Genomic DNA, 12,077 nt, shown 5'->3' on the forward strand with positions numbered 1-12,077 from the left:
TAGGTTGTTTCCATCTTTTTGCTATTGTAAATAGTGCTGCGATGAACATGGGTGTGCATGTATCTGTTCCTGTCCTGGCTCTTACTTCTTTAGGATATATAGCTAGTAATAGATTTCTGGGTCAAATGGTATTTCTAATTCCAGCATTTTAAGGCATTGCCATATTGCTTTCCACAGTGGTTGCATCATTTTACAGTCCTATCAGCAGTGTATGAGAGTTTCAATCTCTATACATCCTCACCAGCATTTGTTATATTCTGTCTTGTTGAATGCTGCCATTAGTGCTGGGGTGAGATGGTATCTCGTTGTTTTGATTTGCATCTCTCTGATGGCTAATGATCGTGAGCATTTCTTCATGTATTTGCTGGCTGCCTAAATATCCTCCTTGGTGAAGTGTCTATTCACATCTGCTGCACATTTTTAAATTGGATTGTTGATTTTTTTGTTGCTGAGGTGTTGGAGTTTTCTATAAATTTTAGAGATAAGCCCCTTGTCAGATATGCTGTTGCTGACTATTTTTTCCCAATTTGTAGGTTCTCTTTTTACTCTTTTGACAGTGTAATTATCGACAAGTATGAATTTGTTGCTGTCATTTTGTTATGTGCTTTTTCGTGGTGTTGCTGATTTCTTAGTTCCATATAATTTTCTACGGTGAGCTCATTTTGTTTATGAATTGTATTATCACTTCCTTCATCACTATTGTTTTAGTATTTGCTAAATATTTGTGCTGGTCCTCTTTTATTTTGATGTGAAGGCTTATCATTTTTCTTTGAGGTTACCCTGTGATTTATAACTTTCTTCCCAAGTTTAGAACAGTCCTTTCTATCTTGGAGTTGTCCTGACTTCCCTACCATTTAGAAGTGCTGTTACCACACAATTTTTCCCTGTTTTTGGTTTGTTGTTTTCATTTATCAATTGATGTCTCTGGTTCTCTGCTTACAATCTGTAGACTTATTTACTTTGGATACTTCTATAACTGGGTTGGTTTCTGGGTTATGTCATCATGTGTGTTAATGGTCAGTTATTTGCTGTTGTTGGTTCTCTATCCAAAGGACTCCCTTTAGCATCTCTTGTAAGGTCTAACCTACCATTTTAAACAAATTATTACCAGTACTCTTCCACCTTTATTTAAATGCCACTAAATAAGAATGATAATGATAGTATGGTGGTAGTAATGAAAGGAGCGGTAAAAGTGTTATGTGCCGTTGAGTCGGCATGCAATAGTATTTGTTAAACACTCACCATGTGCCACACACTGTTTTAAACGCATCACATGCATTAACTCACCTGATTCTTATAAAGGAGCCCTGGTAGCGTAGTGCCTAAGGCACTTGACTGCTAACCAGAAGCCTGGCAGTTCAAACCCACCAGCCACTCCTTGGAAGGAAGGTTGGGCAATGTACTTCTGTAATAATACCACCTTGGAAACCCAAGGAGGGGTCATTATGAGTCGGGTCCAATTTGACGGCACATAACAACAACAACAATTCTTATAAGGAATCAATAAGGTAGGTATCATCATTAACCTTATGTTACAGATGAATAAATAGATGGAAGGAACAGTTTACTACCTTTTCCACAATCGAGGGTTTAATAGACAATGGAGTCTGACTTAGAACTGAGTTGGTATGTTTCTACAGCTTCTGCTTTTAAACCACTGCATTGATATACTCTGATTTATTGTGGTAATTCCCCAATAACACTCTTTTAAGTATTTTCTAATATCTAAAACTAATTAGTATGTGGTGGGGAATATTAGAAAATGTTTAATTTATTTTGCTAAAAGCAATGTATGTATTAAAAAATATTTACATTAAAGTCAGAAAGGTATGTGTACCAGAAGTTAAAACATCCCATGCTGTTTATATTTGGATGATCTCTTTTTAAAGATATATAGAATAAAGCTATATTTTGCTCAGTAAAATTTTAACCTTCAATATAAAAATTATGGTTTAAAAACAATGACAATTATAAAATGAGCAAAACACAGGAATTGGTATGTCTTATTTGCTAGAGATGGCAAATAAGTACATGAAAAGATGTTCAACATCATTAGCCATAGTTGTTGTCATCAAATTGATTTCAACTCACAGTAGTAACCCAGTGTGACAGTAGAACTTGCCCCACAGGGTTTTCTTAGCTCAAATCTTTATGAAAGCAGATTGACCTGTCTTTCTCCTGCAGAACCAGTGGGTGGGTTCAACCTGCAGACCATTTGGGTAGTAGCCGAGCGCTTAACCAGTGCACCACCAGGGCTTCTTCATTAGCCATTAGGAAAATGCAAATTAAACCCACAATGAAAAAATATCACTACACACCTGTAAGAATACCTAAAATGAAAAATTAGTAATAATATCTAATGTTTGCAAAGATGCAGAGAAACATTGCTAGCAGAAATGTAAAATAGCACACAGCCATTTTGAAAAAACAATTTGGCAGTTTCCTTTTTGTTTGTTTTTGAGCAAGTCTTTTTTTTCTTTTCTTCTTTTTTTAAATTGTGATTTGGGTGAAAGTTTACAGAGCAAATTCACTTTCCATACAGCAGCTCATATATACTTTGTCTCATGACATTGACTACAATTTACCACAAGGCAACAGCTCCCCTCCTACTTCCTCCCAATAGTTACCTCTTCCCTGTGTCCTACCTCCATGTACTCCTGCCCCCTGAGCTGTCTCCCTGTGCATACACAGCCCCTCTATTCTTTCATGATTGTTCTCTCCAAGGAGTATATCTACCTAATGTAAATGTTCAGCTCATATGCCTGTCTTTTGTTTGGCTGGAAACCACAGGTGTGGGTTCAATTCTAGACCTGAAGGTCAGCTAGGGGCCACAGTCTCAGTGGTTCCACCAGGCTCTATCAGACCAGCAAACGTGGTTCCCCCCCCTTTTTTTTCCCCAAATGATTCTGGTTTGTTCCACATTGTTTTCCCTCTCTATCCAGGATATGTCCTACGTAGATCCCCCTCTGAGTGGTTGACAGTGGTAGCCAGGCACCGTCTAATTCTTCTGGTCTCATAGTCGTATAGGCTGAGGATAGCATGATGTACCAATTGCTTGGACTAATCATTTCCATGAATCTTTGTTTTCTTCATTTTTCTTTGCTCCAGATGAGGAAAGACCCATTGTTGCATCTAGATGGCCGCTTGCAAAGTTTTAAGATCCCAGTCGCTACTCGCCAAAGTAGGATGTGGAACAATGTTTTGTGTAGTATGGTACGCCAATTGAGCTTGATGTCCCCTGAGACTATGTCCCAAGAATTTGGCAGTTTCTTATGAAACAAAGCATGCATCTACTATATGGCCCAGCAACTGTGCTCTTGGGTATAGCAAAGGTATCAAAACCTATATTCGCACAAAAACTTGTACATGAACATTTACAGCAGTTTTATTTCTAATAGCTAAAAACTGGGAACAACCCAAATGTCTTCAACAGATACTGCTAACAAACTGTGGTACATTCATATCATAGAACACTACCTTAAGGGGGTGGTTGATTAAAAAAGACAATCTGAAAAGGTTACATACTGTGTGATTCCATTCATATAACATTCTCAAATGACAAAATTATAGAGATGTGGGTGTGACTAAAAAGGAATAGCACATGGTAGATTTGTGGTGATAGAACAGTTCCATGTTTTGATTGTGGTGATGGCTATATAAATTGGCACACTTGATATAATAAAGTATAATAACACACACACACATACACAAGTAATGTGAAATTGATGATATTTGAGTAAGCTTTGTGGATTGTATCAGTTTCCTGATTTTGAAAAATGTTATCATTGCAGGGAAACTGAGTGAAGGGTACAAGGACCTCCCCATATTTTTTTGTAACTTCCTGTGAATTCATAATTATTTTTAAATAAAAAATTTAAAAAGAAAACAACTACCTAAAGTTACAAGTATGGAAATTATATATCTATATCTATAGCTATCTATATATATATATATATAATTGTTGTCATTGTGAGTTGCCATCAAGTCAATTCTGTCTCATGACAACCCCATGTGTGCAGAGTAGAACTGCTCTATGGGCTTTTCAAAGCTATGGACTTTTAGAAGCAGATCATCAGCGTACTTTCTGAGGCACCTCTGGGTGGATTTGAACTGCCAACCTTTCAGCTGGTAGTCAGTGCTTAACCATTTATGCCACCCAAGGATTCCTTGATTTAAACACTTACTGCACTTGGCTGCTAACCAAAAGGTTGGAGGTTTGAGTCTATCCAGAAGTACCTTGGAAGAAAGGCCTGTCAATCTACTTTTGAAAAGTCAGCCACTGAAAACCCTATGGACCACAGTTCTACTTGGACACGTATGGAGCCACCATGAGTTGTCATGGACTCCACAGCAAATAGTGGTGTGTATTTATATATATATGTATATATATATATATCTAGGAGCTCTAGTAGCATAATGCCTAAGGCACTTGACTGCTGCTAACCAGAAGGCTGACAGTTCAAACCCACCAGCCACTGCTCAGAAGGAAGATGGGGCAATCTTCTTCTGTAGTGATACTGCCTCGGAAACCCAAGGAGGGGTTGCTATGAGTCGGGTCTGACTTGACAGCACATAACAACAACAACAACATATATATATCTACACATATGTTGTTGTGAGCTGTCATTGGGTTGACTACAACTCATGACAACCCCATACGTGTAGAGTAGATTGGCTCCATAGGGTTTTCAAGGCTGTAACTTATTGGAAGTAGACTGCCAGACCTTTCTTATGAAGCATCTCTGAGTGGGTTCAAACTACCAACCTTTCATTTAGTAGAGCACTTAATCATTTTTACCACAAACTAACTCTCTCTCTCTCTCTCTTCATATATATATATATATGAAATCCTGGTTTACAGTGAGAGAAGGCAGTACTTCAGATGACCCAAATGGCTATTACTCCACAGCCCCTACCTCCAGCATCTCTGGGCTTCAGAACAAACCACTGTACCTCCCGCTCTGAAGCCTAATGCTTTGCGTAAACAAGCAGCAGGGCTAAAGAGATATAATTCCATGCTGGCATCCTCACGTTTGACTACCCTCCCAGCAATCAGGTGAGAAAACTTGTATTGCACTCTACGGTGATGTACACAATTCCTGGAATATAAAACTGGGCGAGGGAAGATCCTCAGGGTACTTTGTCCACAGTGCAAAGAGAAGGGGCACCAGTGGAAGTTTTCCATCCTGGCCAGACAGCTTTTGAGCCAGGGAAGATAGCTGGTGATAGAAATTTTCCTATTGTACACTGTCTACTGTCTATGAGTAATTGAAATGGCTTTCACTTTTGCCAAGATCATATTTGTGTCTCCTGTGTTTGACATGATTAAGATAAATGGATATAATACCCATGGAGTAGTTTATATCATTAGGTGAAATTCTTATCCTAGTATTCTGTTGCATTCTGGAGATCTGGAGAAAGCCTTTAAGGCAAGCTGTATGTGCAACACATACAGAATTGTGATTTTCCTTAAAAGATGGGATATTTTGATTGTTTTTAATAAGAAATGATGTACTATCCACATGCTATAGTGGGGCCAATTGTGCTGTCCTATGACATTAAATTACTGTGCATCTTTATTGTATGTCCTTCCAAACCAAAACCAAAGACACTGTCCTCTAGTTGATTCTTACTCAAGCGAACCCCACTGGGTTTCTGAGGTGATAAATCTTTATAGAAGTAGACTGTCCAGTCTTCCTTCCGCAGAGTGGCTGGTGGGTTTGAACTGCCAACCTTCTGGTCAGTAGTCAAATGCCTTTGGCACTGCACCACCAGAGCTCCATATTTATGTCTGTAAGTACCTGCAAAAGCCATGCAAACGTGGTCATCAAGGGCACAAATTTTTCTCACAGTTCTTTCATCCTGAAGCTTGGCAACAGATTTTTTTTCTACTCCAAGCACGACTATATCGGTACCTCGAATTCCGACCTGTGAAGTCATTAAAAAACATAATTAGCTGTCAATTTTAACATTAAAATCAACATATGACTTAGGGGAAAAGTCTTTTCCTTAAATATACAATAAAAGTAAGAAAAGTAGACTTCTAGGAAAATAGCTCTACAGGTACAGGCTCATTGAAAGTCTACCACCAAAACTCAAAACAAAGAAGACAAATAGGTAGAAATTACAAAGAATATACCATCAATGCTAAAACCACGTGAGTGTCCAAGTCTTATACAACATACCCAGAGAAGCGCTACCTAAATATAAAGCAATTTGAACCAAAATGAAAGATCAAAGGATCCATGTGGATTTCTTATACAGTGGGCAAGTTACATAAAAGTTAAATAGATAAAATTCTACAAAACCTCTCCCATGTATCCCACGACTTGCTGGGATAGGGATTGGGGGTCATAAGCAGCCAAGAAAAAGTCTGTTACTAGAAGGACAGGATAGCAGTAATCTAGATAATGAATGACAAAGCCACATCCAAACCTCCCAAGGTTTCTTATTCCCTTAGGATCAAGGATATTCTCACTAACATGGTTTAAAAGTATCCCATGACCTGGTCCCTGATTCTAGTTTCATCTCTTTCAATTTTTCCATTGCTTCAGCGATCCTGAGTGCTGTCTGGCTCACAGAACACAGAACATACCTGTCTTTTGCTACTTGGTGTTCCCACATGCTTTTCCCTTTGTCTATAATATTCTGTATTCTGTCCTCTTCTGCCTCTCCACCTGTCTTTCATCTTTCATGCCTCTGCTTAAATATTACCATCTCAGGAAGACCTCTCTAGCCCTGTTATTGTTGTTGGGTGCCATTCAGTCAATTTCAACTCACAGGATCCCATGTGACAGAACAGAACTGCCTTATAGGGTTTTCTAAACCGTAATCTTTACAGGAGCAGATAATCAACTCTCTCTCCTTTAGAACCACTAGGTGGGTTCCAGTGCCAACCGTTTGGTTAGCAATCAAGCTCTTATCCATTGCACCAGGAGGACTTCTTTCCCTAACCCTAGGAATAATATTCCTTATTATAATATTCATTAAGACTTTATCACAACTATATACTTAATCATCCAAGTTTCATGATAGATAGTAAACTCTTTGAGAACAAGGATTGTGTCTATCTTATTCATAATGAAATTCTATAGCCCAGCGCCATGTTTGGCATATGTAAGTCTTCAACATAAAGGTCTTAAAATAATAATCAGTGAAAGAATCATGGAAAGAAATAGAGAAAACAAATGAATAGTTAATAGCAATGTTGTTGTTGTTGTTATGTGCCATCAAGTCAAACCCGACTCATAGCGACCCCTCCTTGGGTTTCTGAATGGCTACTATTTACTAAGTACTTTCTGTGACCTAGACACTATGGAAGATGCTTAACATATACACCTACTCTTTACTTTTCAACTACCTCATTATCTGACATTTTACATTGAAAACCATAGTAAAAATCTACTATTTGACTATCTTGTGCATTAATCACATATGTTTGGCAGTAACGAATGCCAAGGTGCAAGGTGAGAGTAACACTGGCTGTGATGTGTCAGCTTGGCTGAGCCATGATTCTCAATGGTTTGGTAGTTATGTAATGATGTGATCTGGCAGTTACATAACATGTAATCATCCTCTATTTTGTGATCTGATGTGGTCATTCTCCATTTTGACATATGCTGATTTTTACATAACGATTTGGTCTTTGGAAGCTAACCATGTCAACAAGTGAAGAGTGGGTGTAATATTCACCTAATGTGACTCTCACATCAATTCTATGAGGCAGATGCGTATTTTACCATCAGAGAAACTGAAGCTTAGAAAAGTTAATTGCCTTAAGTGATATACATCTGGGTTAGAGTAATAGCTAACTATATATAGATATTTATTGTACAACTTGCATGGTACAATGCAAAGAACAGAGGCTTTGAAAGAAAAATTTAAGTATGAATATGAGCTCCATCACTTTCTAGCTGGGTATCTTCAGCAATTTATGAAAACAGTCTGAATCATAATTTCCACATATATATTTTTTTTTTAAAAAAAGGGGGGGATTAAATATTGTCCTTAAAATTAGATAATGTACATACAGTAACTGGTACAAAGTATGTGTTAGTTAAATGTTTACTTCCTACTCCCTCCTCTGTACATTGTGTGATAGAGCTACAAATAGGAATGAGACCATCAATATCTTCAAAGATATCTTAGACTATGCACTTGATGTGAGAAGACTGTTAAATATGTATGAAATGGAAGAGAATACAAGGCCAAATAGTAAATATAGCACAATACTCTGTGATACAGATTATAAACTGAGACTAAGAAAAAGATTTGCAATTGACTGGAGTGGATCAAAGATGGCTTGTGGAGGAGGAGAAATGTGAGTAAAAAGTAGAGAAGCAGAAAGAAAGATTTTTCCTCTCCCCAGGCTACAAGGGCAAAGGCATATACCCCTGTGGAATGTTCATAAAACCTGGGAGCTGCTTCCTTAATTAAGGAGGGTAGATTAGGATTACAGAAGGATTTGCTGGCCAGAGAATGGAACTGAGATTTGATAAGGTAGGAAATATAGAGCCAATAACAATTTCGGGTCAGGGAAAGGACAAAATGAAGGAATGATTATAAATCTTTAACTTTTTCATGGGAATATTTTTCCCCCAAAGAAGAAAGGTTATTGCCTCTCAAAATGTTATTCAAACATATTTTTCATTCATAGAAAAGGGAACTAAAGCAAAAATAAAACAGGCCTCCTGCTTCACTTCATCCTGTCAGATAACCATCAAGAAGGAAGAAGAATCGAAGGCCTCTAATTGTGGCTCATATAACTTTTATATTACTAAATAATACTGCATACTGGTTGAAACTGGTCAACCTTGGCTTATCTATAACTCATCATTTCAACCGTCATTTATAGATAGAATATTTTGTGCCATATTTTAACAAACAAGTGCCATTATAAACTTTATACTATGTAAAAGGTCAGAGCACCCTCAAGGAAACACAATGAATAACTCCATACAAAGATGCAAATTATAATTTCAGAATCCTTTGACAAAACTGTCTCATCCTTCCAATGTATCTTTATAAATGCCCACTATAGGTATTTTTATATCCTTACCCTTTTACAGCTCATTACAAAGGAACTATCAATCAGTTCTATAGCATTCTTAAAACATTTTAAATGAGCCAATGTGGTTTCTTATTACACCCCAGTCTTCTCCCATTATTCCCTTTATTTAGGGCTCTAAAACTTGGGCATTATTTGCTAACCATATGCTACATGCCATACTGGGGATTATATAACTTTTTTTGTTTTTATCAAAACGGTACCCTTTTGGTTTCAGCTACATGAGGCTTTTCTTAAATTTGTAATTCTAAAAAAAATTACTTATAAAACAGAAGCAAAACTAGTGGGCCCAATTAAGTAGAAAAATACTTTTAAAAATGGTAAGATTCTTTGTAGTGTTTTTTTTTTTTTTTTTTTTTACCACTTTACATTTGATAGATACATAATAAAAGTGAATTATTTCCTTCCAAAACTAAGTTCTGTGCAAGGTGAGAAAAAAATACAAATGCTGCTACACTTAGAAATGCACTGTTTATTCTAACAGCTAAAGTCTCAATTTCCAAAATATGCAAAAACATGTTTATGATATTTGTGAGATTAAAAAAAAAAATCAGATCCTTAGAATTCATATGCTAGGACTTGGAAGATTCAGGACAATAGATCTTTGGTCACTAGGGCACTTTTGTCCTTTCTAGTTTTTATAAATCAGTAGGATTACTGAACACAGTTAAAATTTGGCAGCAGTATTACTACTACCATGAGTATACTACCAAAAGTTTCAGAAATGTGGATGCATAACTTTAAGGTAATGTAAGGAACTCCCCAAATTATCTGAAAGCTAACAAACAAAATAAAGGAGTAAAGCAGTAGAGATTCTTGGGGTTCCTAGCCTCTAAAAGCCTGTCAAATATTTGCGTACCAATGTTAGGACAATTATTTTTAATGGATGTAAGAGTGTGGTACGTGGACTAGCAATTTTTTTTAATCATTTCCCAGTCAACAAGGATTTATTGTGAAATTGGTTTAGTTCACATTTCCAGGCTGCTGTTCTGTGCGGTTGAGTTGATTCTGACTCAGCAACACTACAAGGCAGTGTAGAATAGGGTTTCCTAAACTGTAATCCTCATGGGAGCAGATCATCAGGTCTTTCCTTCCACGGAGCAACTGGTGGGATAGAACCCCCGACCATATGGTTAGCAGCCAAACCCTTAACCACTGCACCACCAGGTCTTCTTCTGTCTCACGGACAGGCAAGTCCAATTTAAAATTTATCGTCATTATTATATAATAGCTTTCAACCAGAGGGACTGTTGACTCTGGGTTGACTTTTTCACAGGTCTGTGGCTTCCCAAGGAAGTGGGCCATCTATACTCAGGTAGGCTGTAAGAGGCTGGAAGAAATCTTTTCCTTACTGTCAAAGGTTTAATATCTCATTTAGAGCCAAATACTACACACAGTTTTGCCTCTGTCCAAAACAAAAAACCGACTCGTGACCCCCAATAGGTTTTCCAGGCGGTAAATCTTTACGGAAGTAGATTGTCCCATCTTCCTTCCATGGAGTGGCTGGTGGGTTTGAACCACCAACCTTCTGGTTAGCAGTCAAATGCCTTAAGCACTGTATGACCAGAGCTCCTTTTTCTTTTTGCCTGTGGGCATCATTAAACAAAGTAAGCTGGACAACAGACACCCAATTAAATCAACCAACCTCCATCCTATTGCAGTGGTTTTGCTCTGCCACTTCCAACCCAAATCTCAGAAACTGTGCCTCCCACAACAAAAACCAAACCAAACTCACTGCCATCGAATGGATTCACACTCAGCGATCCCCGCTGGGTTTCCAAGGCAGTAAATCCTTATGAAGTAGATTGCCCAGTCGTCCTTTGGCGGAGTGGCTGCTGGGTTTGAACCGCCAACCTTCTGGTTAGCAGCCAAATGCCTTAGGCACTATGTTACCAGAGCTCCTTAGGAGGAAGCAATTTTCACAAGTCCAGTGAAAATTTCCTGCCCCCTGAGCTGTATGAAGTGGGCTGAGGATACAAGGCAAAGGGGAGGCCTGACGGGAGGCAAAGAAGAGGTTTACACGTGGTGCACTCACCGCCGTGGATCCTTTCTTCACTGCTTCCTGGGCATATTCCACTTGAAAAAGGTGTCCATCTGGAGAAAAAACAGTGATGGCCCTGTCATACCGAGAGGCCATTGCGCTGGACTAGAGCAAGTAAAAAAAAAAAAAAAAACGTGTCTAAGGCTGGTGAGGGAGCCGCTCCCGCTGCCACGTGCTGCCTCCCAGAAGTCCCTGCGCCAGCCTGGAAGGAGTAGTACTGCCTACAGTTGCCGCCAGGAAGTCCCTACCCAGGCTCGTTAAGCCTGGAGGTCCTCAGAACCACTTCAAGTTGCTGCCTGGATTCCCTAGCATCCGCCTGCCTGCCTGCCTGCACGCTCCTGGTGGCGCTAGAGTATTGGCCGAGCTCCTCCCGCATCTTTGGTGCATGGCACATAGCTTCCAGTTTCCCTACTAGGGTGTTGACCTAGGGGTGGTATCAAATCACTCCACTTATAAAAATGACGTCAAAGATGAGGGCTTAAAAATGAGGCCTTCAGACAAGATAATTTTTTTAAAAATTGTACTCCTGTTAGATAAGCAGTAGTAACTTAAATTTCAACCCCTTAAGATTTCAAATTGTAATTTTCCAACTCTTAGTTTCTCTTCTGCAGGTTATTGTCATTTTGGCCCAAAGAAAGAAGCGATAGTTTTTCAAAATAGTATTACTTCTTCCATTTTCTGCCTTCTGAACAAAATAGCGCAGAGAAGCAGACAGTTCATCAAACTAATGTTAATGGCAGGATTTTCAATTATTTGAAGAAATTTTTATGAAAGTATGCTACATAAAAGATGTCTATAAATATAACAGAAAGTCTGTATATTCTGTCATATTCATATCTGAGACACCTCTATGCCCCTTTGTCCCTATTAAGGAAGTGAGAATATAAGAAAACATACGACAAAGAGTTGTTTTCAGGTTTAAATGTGTTGGTGGTGGTGTTGTTGTTATGTGCCATCGAGTCAGCCCCG

At 38.4% G+C, this 12,077-nt stretch overlaps 1 protein-coding gene across 1 annotated transcript in view; it reads right to left on the reverse strand.

Moving 5' to 3' along the window:
• Positions 1–11,204, reverse strand: part of PSMA8 (proteasome 20S subunit alpha 8) — a 46,455-nt gene extending 35,251 nt beyond the window's left edge. Inside the window, exons 1-2 of the mRNA XM_007935567.1 lie at positions 11,103–11,204; positions 5,802–5,928 (exon numbers count right to left, since the gene is read on the reverse strand). Coding sequence (XP_007933758.1) covers positions 5,802–5,928; positions 11,103–11,204 — 229 coding nt within the window. The remainder of the gene's footprint in view (positions 1–5,801; positions 5,929–11,102) is intronic.
• Positions 11,205–12,077: the final 873 nt, after the last annotated feature.

The sequence above is a fragment of the Orycteropus afer genome, unplaced genomic scaffold (genome assembly GCF_000298275.1).
Source record: "Orycteropus afer afer isolate SDZICR_OR568_19922 unplaced genomic scaffold, OryAfe1.0 scaffold00030, whole genome shotgun sequence".
NCBI classification, from domain to species: Eukaryota; Metazoa; Chordata; class Mammalia; order Tubulidentata; family Orycteropodidae; genus Orycteropus; species Orycteropus afer.